General features: G+C 36.7%; 1 protein-coding gene across 4 annotated transcripts in view; it reads left to right on the top strand.

Annotated features, from left to right (window-relative positions):
• Positions 1-9,704, top strand: part of LOC149083163 (uncharacterized) — a 54,453-nt gene extending 44,749 nt beyond the window's left edge. For 3 of the 4 annotated variants that reach the window (XM_089236331.1, XM_089236328.1, XM_089236330.1), the window contains exons 11-17: positions 2,301-2,402; positions 2,498-2,569; positions 6,057-6,175; positions 6,906-6,933; positions 8,503-8,562; positions 8,753-8,857; positions 9,510-9,704. In XM_089236331.1, the coding sequence (XP_089092457.1) occupies positions 2,301-2,402; positions 2,498-2,569; positions 6,057-6,175; positions 6,906-6,933; positions 8,503-8,562; positions 8,753-8,857; positions 9,510-9,641 (618 nt within the window). In that variant the 3' untranslated portion in view covers positions 9,642-9,704. The remainder of the gene's footprint in view (positions 1-2,300; positions 2,403-2,497; positions 2,570-6,056; positions 6,176-6,905; positions 6,934-8,502; positions 8,563-8,752; positions 8,858-9,509) is intronic. The other variant, XM_089236329.1, reaches the window with a different exon arrangement.
• The last annotated feature ends 4,496 nt before the right edge of the window (positions 9,705-14,200 follow it).

Here is a 14,200-nt window from a genome sequence, read left to right on the forward strand (position 1 = left end):
CTATGATTATGTTGTCTAAGAAGGTTACCCTCTCCCAAGTCCTGCGTTTTCCTACTTTTTCTCATTTTTTGAGTGGGAGCCCTGTAGTTATTTTAAAGAGTATAATAAGGATACATACGGGGTGATTCCATAATTTCCCTTACTACATTTTATTGCGAACCATTGATTCTAGAGGCTGCCATCAGTATAACTTTTGTCAGGTTGGGTACCCCCCCCTCCCCCCGTGAAACTTCAATACTTCAACAACTATGTTTTCTTTTGTTGTGGTTATGTAAAAATTATTTTTTGTTTTGCGTCCTTAAATTTTAACAACCTTTTAACACATGGGGGGTTTTGCACCCCTCCCCCAATACTTGTCTCTTATTACTTGGAACTCTCATTCAAAAAGTAAACTATTCTTTTAAGGAAACCAAAAATGTCATTTACTTATTTAAAAGCAGTGGTGCCTTACCAGAAGTCCTTGATTTACGTAAAATTAACCACCAATAATTCACTGATAGAAAAATTCACAAACAACAGTTCATCTCCAGTGAGTGAATAAGAAATTGAGTGGGTAAACGATTAAGTGAGGGACTGTATGACTGAGTCACTCACTCACCTACATTTTCTCATCTGTTCACTCACTAACCCCTGATTCATGTGCTCATTTGCTCACCTGCTCCCTCACTAACTCACTCACTATATTGATGAATCGTTTGGCAGTGAATTTTCTTAGTGGTGAATTGTCATGTCGTCGAATTTTCACTGTGGTAAATTTTTTTTCTTCTGTTAAATTGTGTGGCAGTGAATTGTTGGTGATGAATTTTCCACACACAAGGGTCCTTGTACCGGGGGGGGGGGGTCTGTGAGCTTAGATTAGAATAGAATTAACTCACTGTTTTCACATTGCTATGTACAAAATATTATTTTGTAATGGGGCCCATAGCTTTCATTTTTCCTCACTTTATTTTGGCAGAAACTGTCCATGGAACACAAACAGGGCGCGGTAGCCCGGTCGATAAGATGCTCGCCTAAAGTACCAAAGGATGTTTAGAGGTGTCGCGAGTTCGATACCCGGTTCGTCCTTGCCAGAAAACTTTCCTGGCACAGGGGTACAACAAAAAAACGGTGACTTGACTGCAGGAAAAAATTGCTACCACATGGAGTTCCCCCATCGAGGGGTTAGCTCACCAACCTCTCGATGAGTATAAAGAACAAGCCTGCCATTCGGAATCGACAATAAATTGTAGGTCAGGTCTAATTAGCCCTCGCGTGCAGAAAATGACCAGGGTTCTACAAAAATGATCAATGATCAATTGAACACAAACCATCAAGAACCCCTCGTCAAACCACTTCTGACGAAGAGAAAAATAAAACAAAGAAGTAATCAAGAAATTGTTTAGAAATTACAAATTTCCACTGAAGGGTGGAGTGGTGGGAGTTCTGAAAAATTCCAAGCTTTAATTTAACTCATTCTCAAATTACTGTCTTTAAAATAAAATAGCCTCACGTTGGGATTCACCAAGTTAGAAAAAATATCCAAATAACATATAGAACTCAAATACGTCATTCATGTTTGGGGGAGGGGGGGGGTTAAAATATAAAAACTAACTTTTTATATGGACACCCTGCCCTCGAAAATGCAATAAGAAAGTTGTTGCCCCCCCCCCCCCTCCTGAGAGACAGGGCAACAACTTTCTAATTGGGTTATAGAAGACAGTGTCCATATAAAAAGTTGGTTTTTATATTTTAATAACTATACAACCCCTTGCAACATAAATAATATATCCGAGTTGTATTTGTTATTTGGGTACTTTTTCTGAATGAAAGTATGCCTCTGGGATTAATGGTTTGCCAGTAAAATGCAGCAAAAAAATTATGGAATTGTCCTGTACATAGGATGGACAGATACATTTCGAAGACACTAGTTTGATTTCTGAGACTACAGAGTTTAGCTGAAAAGTTCTTTTTATAGATAGTTTCTGTATTTCAGCTTCAAGACGCAAATAGGAGTCAGCTTCCTCTATGAGAAAAATAAAAATCTTGCCATAGTGATAAGTTGACTAATAACACAAATATTATTTGTTCATTGCATATTCACTCATTGCTGATTTGTCTTTCAAGATCCGGAAGATAGATGGCAACATCTGCTGAACATACCTTTTCAGAATAGTAAATATTTCCTTTTATAGTAAGAAACAGGTTCCATTTCTCCTACCTCAAAACAGCCCCTTTTTCGTTTCTTTTTTCAAGTTTTAATCAAATGCATTCAATAAAGGATATTATTTATATATTTTTAAAAAGTTCACATTTATTTAAAGGAAGAACTACATCACCTCAAAGAAAGTTATCGAAATGTACAGATGGATTTCCAAGAATTAGAGTCTAAAATGAAGTCAGCTCAGGAAATAATAGCTGCTAACGTAAGAATTTTTCTTAACAGAATTTTCTTCCTCCAAAATTTTATCGTTTAAGCTTCAAATCATTAAAGAAATTATTTTCTTTTTGAATCTTGCAGGAAAAAAGCATTGAAAAAAAAGTTGAGAAAATAGACTGTGCTACTGAAACGATAAGTAGCTGGAAAGAAATGGTAACTTTTCACAGGCATTTTCATTGTTTTTATTTTTTTCAAATGCTCACAATCAGACAAAAATACAAAAAAACACAGTGAACATCAAAACACAAAACAGTACAATATAGACAAAAAACAAATAAAAGAAAAAAATAAATACACACACTTTGTGACCCATAGGGATTTTGCAATCCTTTCATCAGGTCTAGATGAAACATATACTTGAAATTGTTACATTACAACAGCGGTTGATATTCTAATTAGTCTCGTTCTCATTCAGAAACACTTTTTGTAATGAATTTTTTGAAGATGACAAGATTTTATTGGAGAGGAATTAGGAATAATATCATTCGAGTTTAAAAATGTATAATTTTTTTTTTTTTGGAATTTTTTTTAATGCTTCTGTGCAAAAGTGTAGTCTGAAATGTAACTTTCTGTACACATTCAAGTAAAAATAATTTCCTTTTTGTCCACTGTATTACAAATATTCAATTAGCTCATCATCATCTGTTCACGATGGGAGTGATTTAAGGCTCAAATGCAAATCAATATTCAAAATTTTCCACAATTTATTTTTTTATATTACAAAAAATAGTTAATTATCAAAACAGTGTTTTTCAATCAGCACTCACATAAAAAACTCTTTTAATACAGAGCGATTGCTATAAATTTATTTCAGAGGGGGAAGGGGAAGAACTAAAGTTAAATGCTAAAGAGATAGGACAGTAGACTTAAGCATATGCTATTCCATGTATATATGTATCAGTCAATTTTTAGCATTTTGAAAGGGGACTGGACCTCCTGATACCCCTCCCCTTGCTACATCCTTACCTTGGTATAGGGGATGGTGAGATAATTGTGTTGGGTACTCAATGATTATCTTTCAATTTCTTTGTGAAACACTGGCTTCCTGCATCCTGGAGCCTCAGGCTCTTAAGCTAGTAGCCAGAGTCACACAGTGATAAGATGCTCGTCTTCTACTATGAAGGTTGCTGTCAAGGTCCATGGGTTCGAATCCAATCTAAGAACATCAGAAACAAGTTCTTTTCCTACTGAGCCTGGGACAACCACCGATAGATGGTGCCTTCATTTCCCACCCTCTGTTGAAAATTTTTATATGGTGATATATGACCGGAATTGGTGTGTGGTAAAATGGGCTCTTAAACTGAGATCTTTGGTGGGTCCCATATTTCTCACTGGCTCACCTATAGTAAATGTTAAAAGCAATAATATTTGTCCCGGATCCCTAACGTGGAGTCCTGTCACCTTCTACACAGGAGCAGGGAACATTCAGCCATTCCACTGCCTTTCATAAACTCTAGCAGACACTTGTGAAAACCACTGATTTAGAATTTGTCACTTAATGAATAGCTATCTAGCAGCCCAGTGGGGGGTGTACCAACCTCCAGTTTGAAAAGCTAGGCTCATGTTTAAATCATATTGAAAGCCACAAAAGTATTGCAATGTAGAATGTTCTTCAAACTTTTATTCTCGGTTTAGGTATCATCATGAGTGTAGAAAATGATTGTGGTAAGGCAAAACGATTGATTGATTGACATAGGAAATGATGGAACCAAAGAACTATCTTATTTACAGCTTTGAAATGGCAAAATGAAATCATGAAATTTTCACTTTTTTGTTCGGAGAATGTCACCTTTATTAACTTTTATTTATTGTTTTTTTGTTACCCTGAAAGTACATTTAACCCTTAAATGCATAGCTTTGTGAAGGTACAAACCTTTTTTTAAACTCGAATGGCTGATATTATACATATAAATTTAGTATAGTTTTATGGGTATTTAAAAAAAATGCTAGAAAAAAAAAATATGGCAAACCATTTTACACATTTTAATACACTGGTGTAAGAAATTAAGAGAATTTGCAGACTTGGTCGATTATCTCTAGAACTACTGTACCGATTTTAATGAAATTTGATATGTACATACATTGATACAATACAGAACAAATAACCATTCAATAATTGTAATACACACGCATGATCGTGCGTAACACTCGTTGGAGTCGGAAGGTATGAAACAGCGGTTGCAGAATAAACAAAAAAAAATGGGTTAATAGGGGGGTATGGTCCCCTCTTACAGATATACAGGTCTCGCAGCGGGATTTCATACTTGAAATAAGGCAGTTTATCATTTCCTGTGGCAATTGGTCCCACTCGTTCAGCAACGCTGTTTTCAGTCCCTGGATGGTTCCTGGAGGGGGGTTGCGAGTTGCAATTGCCAACCCCAGAGCATCCCAGACATACTCTATAGGGTTAAGGTCTGGAGATCTGGATGGCCAATCCATCCGGCGAATATCCTCACTCTCTAGGAAATCGTCGAGCAGAAGAGCCCTATGTGGCTTCGCGTTATCGTCCATTAAAATGAACTCAGGGCCAACTGCACCCCTGAAAAGGCTAACATAGGGCTCCAAAACCTCATCCCTATACCTCACACCAGTCACAGTGCCTCTTTAAAAGACATGGAGAGGTGTGCTGCCATCCCACATGATGCCTGCCCAGACCATTAAACCTCCTCCACCATAATGGTCGATTTCGCGGACATTGGAGGGTAGGTAGCGGGTCCCCGGTTCTCTCCATATGAATGTAAGGCGAGAATCGGTGCTTAGGCTGAACCGGGACTCATCAGTGAAGAGAACGGTCGCCCATTGATCCATACTCCAATCTCTATGCTCTCTGCTCCGTGATAAACAGATTCTCCTGTCCGTAGAAGTGAGCGGGACGCAAACAGCAGGTCTTCTTGCAAACAACCCTCTCTCTCATGAAGTCTTTTGGAAACAGTCACTCTTGATACACGGGTTCCTGTGGCTGCATACAAGTCACGGGAGAGCTGAGAAGCTGTAGCACTCCTGTTACGCCTCGCTATAATCGACAAATGGCGATCTTCTCTGGCCGTCGTGGCTCTTGGACGACCTTGCCCAGGCTTTCTCTCGATGGATCCGGTATCCTGGAACTGTTTCCATAAGTTACACACAACGCTGCTGGGCGTTAAATTGAACTCTCCACAAATCTGGACTTGAGATTGGCCTGCTTCTAGCCTCCCTCCCCACAATTCGCTACCTCATTCCATCATCTAAACATTGGTGGTTACTCATTTTTACTGTTACAATTTGAAATTAACCGATTGCTGTAAAATAACACCAAGAAATTCGCCGAAGTGTGCTAGCGAACGAAATGCATCTTAACTTACACGTGTTTATAAAGCCTGTTTCTCTACTGGCTCTGCCTACACACACGTGTACGCTTACGTATTTGACGTACAAGATTTGCATTTTTGTCTAAAAGCAGTGGTTTTACATTCAGTTCTGTTCATGAAATTCGATAAAATATGCAAATTCTCTTAATTTATTTCACCAGTGTATTACAAAAAAAAAAAAGATTTTAAGTTTCTTTTTAAACCTTTAAATTCAAAGAATAAACAGCATAAAAAATGATCTATTTTAGGGTTAACTCATAGCTCATTTGTTTTTTCACTTTTGCTATTCTCAGGAACAAAGTTTGGCTAAACTGAAAGAGAAATGTGAAGAAGCAATCAAGGAGAAAGAAAAATTGCAAGTCAAACTGGATGCTCTCGAAAGCCAATTAGCTTCCTGCAATACAAGGCAAAGGTTGTTTTTTAATCATTATCACAATCATTATCATTTATATAAATTTTAATCATTACTTATGATTAGGGAGTGGGGGGGAAATAAACTTTTTATATAGGGTCTCCTGTAATTCCTAATTCGGTCTTTATCTCATCAACCGTTTGTTATAGATGTATGATTATAGAGTTTAAAAAAATGCTCAAAATGTTTTCAAGAAACACCCTGAATCAGTATGAAGAGTGAAAATGAAATGTGTCATAAAATAAAATCTTAATTTTTATATGATCTCCTTGTCTTCTAACATCCAATTAGAAAGTTATTGCCCTTTCTCTCCTGAGGTGAAAAAAACTTCCATGTTTCTAAGTGCAATATTCGTTGAGATATTAGAATTCAGAAATCAGAGAAAATTTAGGAAAGAACAGCATAAAGTAAAGTGCAATGCCCCTTTTTCTCATTTGTGATGTTCTTTCCCAACTTTTCTCTGATTCTGAACTCAAATATTTATGATACATTATATTTGGAAAACCACCATTTTGAATGAAAAATTATAGGGTTTTTTTTCCAGAGTAATAAAATTGCCACTAAGTAGAATCCTTGCTGTGTTTTCCTGCATTTTGTACCGAGTTGATATTTATTTTGTTTTTGCTTATATAATTTAATGTAATTTGATTTAATTTTTCAATGTTTTAAAGTTTGCATGTTTGAAAAAAAAAAATCTTGAAATGAATCTCGATAAATTATTTTTCTGTAGGAAAACAGATTCAAAAACCATCTCATTGGTACGTATGCTTATTTTATTTATGGATGATTTATAGATATTATACAGTAGACTTTTTGCTAATCTAACACTTATCAGACCAGGGTATGCCAGATTACTGGAAGTTAGTTGAAAAAGCTCATTTAAATAAAATTACTTCTGCACATAAATAGCAGTGACATGTTTCCCTCCCCTACGCTTGAAGAAAAAGCGCCGGATTACTGGACAAACCAGATTAGTCCATGGCTGGATTATTGCGAGTCTACTTTACTGTTTGTCTTGATGGGCACTATCACCCCTCCACAAATTTTTTCCCAATAGTTTACAAACACCCTGTATACAGCCATTTCCTATGAATAGGTTCTGCTCTGAGCATTTTCAATAAGTTGAAATCATGACAATTTGGTGAAAACTCTGCGATTTAACAAGTTTTTTTTGCAGATATTTTCAAATTCACTGTCCGATTCAAGGCCTACAGAATGGTTCACAGATATTTTGAGTATATATTTTTTTCTTTACAAATACTTTCCATGCATTGAGTATTTAGTGATATGATACTACATAGATTACGAATGAGAACCTAACAAAAACTTTAATAAACATTCAGCCAAGACATACGACTTTGACAACAAAGCTGACATTCGAATGCCACACTGTTGCCATTTCATGACTAGTTATAATAATAATATCAATAAATTAATAACATCTTCAACACTGGGGAATCTCGCCAAAGATCTTAATCGAAGGGTCTCACTTTGTCTCATCCAGATGCTATGTTACGGATAATATGCTCAAACTTAAAGGCAGTTCAGCAAAGGGCCAGTCTACCTAGAATTATACCACTTTTTTTTTTTCACCTGTGATCCCCCACCCCTTCTGATATTCAGAAATAATATATGTTATTTCTGTGGTCCCCACATCAAAGAGCAAGTTTTATTTTCGCTAATTTAATGGATTTTTCACCATCGCTTTCCTTTCACTTGGTTTTTGCCAAAGGCCCCAGGTTGAGAATCAATGGCATTTCATGGCACATAAGTAAGTTTCAAACAGTATACATTCCTTGTGTGACAACAGATAATTCTCTAACAAAGATTAAGAGAAAGCTGGAAAAGTTCATTGATCTTTTGGAAGTGGCTGCATTTGTATTGATGGTAGATAATTGGGAGGGTCATAAAATCAAAAGTAATATACATACGATAGTTGTTCTATAAAAACATTTGGGACTTATGGAATGGTCTCTGTAACGTTCGGTTGTTATAATGAGCATCAACTTTAATTCCATATTCTTATACAACATGGTAATCATCAATATAATATTTTTTTTATTCCAAAAGTAGCATATGGATGAATAGTCATTTGTTTACTTTTTTATCTTTCTCATTAATAAATCTTGTTGATCACACAGAGCCTTACATCTTTTTTTAATCATTCAATCAACATAATTTATTTCCATTATATTTTAAAATTACTTACAAATTTCATTCCACCTTAAGCTCAGTTTTTTTTGCGGTTTCCATTAGTAAAATGATGAGCAAAACTGATTCCCAATGAAGTGTTTTGTTTTAATGTTTTTTAAATTTTATTTTGACAGATTCGTGTCTCAGACTTGTTACGTAACAATGAATATATTGGTACACAGTTAGGAAGTCAGGTGATACGAGTTTCTCTGCTGTTTCAGTTTTATTTATTGCATGGTCTCATATTTTTTTAATGTTATTCTGAGTATTTTTTTTACTTTATTGCTGCTGTTATTTTTTTGGCTTGATGTAGTAAGTAATATAATTTACATGGAGGTATAAGATAATGTTTTTTTCTTTTTTCATCGTTCATTTATTCTTGAGGTGATGCAGTTGCAGTCTGTAAATGAAGCTGAAGTGATTCGCCTTGAAGATGAACTGAGAGACAAAAATCGTAGAGTCAAGTCTTTAGAGAAGTCCAATGTTGAGGTGAAAAAGAATTTCTTCTTTTTTGGTTTCTTTACCTTTTTACATTCACACAGGCAACATGAGTTGCATCAATCATAATGCATTTTCTATTCAGATGCATAAAGTTTTCCATTGCAAATATACAGAATATTCATGAAGATTTGAGGATTTCATGTTGATCAAACATGCAAAATTTCTTAGAATTTCAAAAATCATTTTATAGTTAAAAAGATGTGAAATTGAGGAATCGAAGAAAAGACTGTGGCACAAAGAAACATATTTTTGTCATAAAGTTAATATTGCAACAGGTGCATTGCACATGCTGTATAAAATCTGTTACTTATTGGTGTAACATTAAAATTGATATTTAATAGGGTTCGCTAGTAATAAACACTTTGGAAATAGAATGATATGATTCAGGGAAAATTCTTTGATTTTACAAAATTTTACCAAAAAAATTTATACAAATTTGAGTCAAATATATCCTATTATAAGTTTGGAACTCCTTCGTAAAACATGGGACCCTTGGCAAATGTTCATGTTGCCCATGCGGAAATTGCGCCCTGCTCATTTTATAAGGTGATTATCTATTATTGAGAAAGTCTTTTGCACTCTATTGAGCTGTGATGTTTTAATGATCAGTATTTTAAATTCTTTGGTTTTATTTATTTAGCTTGAGAAAAAGTATTCTTCCCAAATCAAAGAGTTGCGAGGAAATTTGGAAAGGATTCAGTTCAATTATGAGAATTTACAAAAGTATGTCAAACTTCTGAGATCATCTTACAGCAATGTGTTTGGATCATGACAAAACTTGTTTTTGTTGCATGAACGCTATATATGTTAAATTATTAAAAAAATTTTAATTTGTTTTGTTAATATTTGTCTGAATTTTTAATGTGATTTGTACTTTACTGATTAAATGGTTATCTATAAACTGAATTTGAGAGATCTAAAACTGATCTAGAAACTGAATAGAGCTGAATTCAATTAATATGAGCACAACTAGGAACATGGTTCACCTCCTAACTGCATCAAATATGTCTGCATTTTTTTTATGAATTTTAAATGTCACCCGTGTGTTGATAGTGTCTGAAAAATCAACCAGCACTAGCTAGCAAGTTTAGAAAGTCTGAATTGAGTTAAGTTCCTTTAAAGAAATATATACAGGATTGTCCATGCTAAAAGTATCCAAAAGTATTGACTTATAGTAAGAGAACCCCACTCATGATTACTTATAGATTTAAGTAGCATTGAAGACCGCAACTCAAGTTTATAAAGTTCAATGGGAGCACCTATAGCGGCTCTGCAGATGTCCAAAAAGTAGTCGATACTTTTCCAAATGTTTAATAGAATTTTTGAGATATTATTATATCAACTGCTACAGATGCTGTTTGAAATCTTGTGGTAGGCTTCACATTTCCTCTCAGTATGTACACAGCGTTTGACACGTCACTAAATTCAGCTAGTCTAAGCCTCGGAACAACTTTCAATGAATTGGTGCATGTTGAAATGTGCCATGTATGTGCTATGTGAAGTTAGTTAGTTTCTAAGGAATGCCTATTATGTGTTTTAAAAGTGCTGCTATCAGTCTCCTGAATTTAAAAACAAACAACTCAGCAGTTTATATTTTGCCAGTCTCAAAATATACTTGAACTTTTTTAAATGTTGTAGGCCTAGTTACTTTTTGTGTGGAGAGACTATTTTCTTAATTGGAGATTAGTTTGCATTTGCACTCTGACATTAGCAAACTATGGAAAGCCAACTTCAGCCGACCACTGCGTCCCCTTTTCGGGCAGTCAGCCCAACTGCGGCAAAAGTGCCTCAAAGCAGCTTTCGACAGTGTGCATGTGCAACCTTGGTAGAAAACTTATAGTGAATAATCCCATATTGGTGGTATAGCCCTTTCACAACTAGCATGTGTCATCCTCTCAGTATAAGCTATTACTTTTGAACATCTGTATCTTAGACACTCGATATATTATGATTTCATTGCAGTACAAAAGCATACATGGATCACCACCAGGGCTATGATCAGTCATTGGTGGGTTGGTTGTATATTGAGATAAGTGTTTTTTTTTTGAAAGATGTCTTTTACGCGTGGGTTTTCTCAATTATAACTTATGGTTTGTGTGCTTGAGGTGGAGCATATCACTGTAATATCATACAACTAAGTAACACATATAACAAGGAAGAGTTGATCCACATTGCCCAAGAATATTAAGAAGACACCAACAAATAAGGCAAATACACAAAAAAAAAAAAAATTAGTGGGCACATCTATGGTTGTTAGATTAAACTTTTTAAGAATCGGTTTGATCTTCAGTGAGAGTATTGGATCGTAGGGTATGACTACACTTACTCTGAGTGGTCTCTCTGTAATATTTTCTAGAGTGGTTCCTCGTGCCGGTTTCAAGAATTTTCTACTTAATTCGTCAACGATCTTGGTGTTGAACCCCCTGTTTTGTGTATTTGTCTTATTTGTTGGTGTCTTCTTAACATATAACAAGGTAAGAAATATGGTAACATTGGCCTATACTGGAAACGATAGAAAAATTAACTGTCACACACTAGACATCAGACAATTATATATTTAACGAACGATAAACTCTGCGACGGAAAATAAAAATTGTCTTCAGAGAAAAACAAATAGACATGTATATCTTGTATAAAATCAACAATTTTTTTTAACGTATAGAACTCACTTAAAAATATATATTTTTATGTGTATTAATGTTGTACCCAGAACATACTTGCATCATCTTGTTTAAATTTCACTAAATATGGATTGTCATTTTACATTGAACTGTTATACACTGAAGAGCCAAAGAAACTGGTCCACGTGCCTAATATTGTGTAGTGCCCCCGCAGAAGTGCCGCAACACGACGTGGCATGGACTCGACTAATGTCTGAAGTAGTCCTGGAGGTAATTGACACCATGAATCCTGCAGGGCTGTCCATAAATCCGCAGGAGTAAGAGGGGGTGGAGATCTCTTCTGAACAGCACGTTGCAAGGCATCCCAGATATGTTCAATAATGTTCATGTCTGGGGATTTTGGTGGCCAGCTGAAGTGTCTAAAGTCAGAAGAGTGTTCCTGGAGGCACTTTGTAGCAATTCCGGACGTGTGGGGTGTCGCATTGTCCTGCTGAAATTGTCCAAGTCTGTCGGAATGCACAATGGACATGAATGGGTGCAGGTGATCAGACAGGATGCTTACGTACCTGTCACCTGTCAGAGTCGTACCTAGACGTATCAGGGGTCCCATATCACGCCAACTGCACACGCCCCATACCGTCACAGAGCCTCCACCAGCTTGAACAGTCCCCCTGTTGACATGTAGGGTCCACGGATTCATGAGGTTGTCTCCATACCCGTACACGTCCATCAGCTCGAAGCAATTGGAACCGAGACTCGTCAGACCAGACAACGTGTTTCCAGTCCTCAACAGCCCAATGTCGGTGTTGTCGGGCGCCCAGGTGAGGAGTAAAGCTTTGTGTCGTGCAGTCATCAAGGGTACACGAGTGGGCCTTCGGCTCCAAAAGCCCACATCGATGATGTTTCGTTGAATGGTTCGCACGCTGACACTTGTTGATGGCCCAGCATTGAAATCTGCAGCAATTTGCGGAAGGGTTGCACGTCTGTCACGTTTGATGATTCTCGTTGGTCCCGTTCTTGCTTGATCTTTTTCCGGCCGCAGCGATGACGTAGATTTAATTTTTTACCGGATTCCTGATATTCACGGTACACTCGTGAAATGGTCGTACGTGAAAATCCAAATTTCATCGCTACCTCGGAGATGCTATGTCCCATCTCTCGTGCACGACTATAACACCACGTTCAAACTCACTTAAATCTTGATAACCTGCCATTGTAGCAGCAGTAACCGATCTAACAACTACGCCAGACACTTGTTGTGTTATATAGGCGTTGCCGACCGCAGCGCCGTACTCTGATTGGTTCCATATCTCTTTATTTGCATACGCATGCCTGTACCAGTTTTTTTGGCTCTTCAGTTTACAAGCTATCTCAAACTGTCTTAACTGAATGATTACTTTACCAACCAGGTGATGCTTGTATGATGAAAGTTATAAGTTGCATTCACTCAAACTAGAATTTTTCACTCATGCGTGTCTCTATAAACCATCTATTTGATTTATTATTGTCTAAAAAATTTCCCATACTGAGCTGCAATCATATGCTGCAATCATATTCAAGTATTTATTTATACAATATCATTGGCCCTGGGGCCTATACAAGAGGATGCGATTGAAAATGACAAAGATATTGTTTGATATTGGACAAAAAACTAGTGATAATGGGAGATTCGACAACAGAGCTTGGGAGTTTGTTCCATTCACCAATGGTATGAGGAAAGAAGCTGTATTTAAAGCAGTCAGTGGAAGCAAAAATAGGTTTTAATTTAAGGAAATGGTCGAGTCTTCTAGAGATGTAGGATGATTTGGCTAAGATACCAGAAGTATCTATGTTAAATTGATCATGCAAAATTTTGTATAACAACGTTAATCGAGAAATGAGATGAAGAGTAGAGAGAGGGAGAAGATGAAGTTCGTTTTTTTAAGTTCGGACATGGAAACGAAAGATGACCAGCAGTCGTGGATAAATCGGGTGGATTTATTTTGGAAAGATTCGAAGCTTGTCTGCATTACTTTTTCTTTCAATCCGAGCACAACTCAGGTCTATCACCATCTATGGGCAATTTACTACCTAGTGAATTGTGCCGGAATTGTAACTGTGTATGTACCTAACAGTTTGTGTCTCAAATGTGTATGTAGTATTGTGTTTGATTTTTCAGTGCCGCCATCTATATTTTAGAAGTGAGTGATGTGTAATGATTGAATTGCATTTGTACTGTTTGTAGGTCTGTTGCTCTCTGTGGCAAGACTTTTTAAAGGGGAGATCGGCTCGCATTCGTGCCTTGAAGTGGGGAACCACAGAAAACCAACTTCAGCCGACCACCACTGTGGTGACGATGGGGTTCGAACCCGAGACCTCGCGATGCGAGTCCACTATGACCACTCGACCACCACAGCGGCTTGTCTATATTACTGGAGGTGTAGGGGTCCCAAATTTCAGCACAATAGGAAAGAACGGGGGAGATATAAGTTTGGTAACAGAAGTCTGATATCCCGAGTAGAGTGGTTAAGGTTTGCTGAGCATCTCCCTCTCGGATTCCCGACTATTCCCATTAGCTTCATGTCATCTGTGAATTTGATAACAATCCATTTGCTACCTCGATCGAGTTCATTCATAATAAACTCAATCCAAACAGTAGTAGAAATCGAAATTCCACAGAGGAATGTGTATGAGGTGCATGTATGTTTAAGTAACAGTAGTAGCAAGAAAT

This window comes from Pholcus phalangioides, unplaced genomic scaffold, assembly GCF_987345545.1.
Source record: "Pholcus phalangioides strain wild (caught in Gottingen) unplaced genomic scaffold, Ppha-v1.0 ptg000009l_1, whole genome shotgun sequence".
Lineage (NCBI taxonomy): Eukaryota > Metazoa > Arthropoda > Arachnida > Araneae > Pholcidae > Pholcus > Pholcus phalangioides.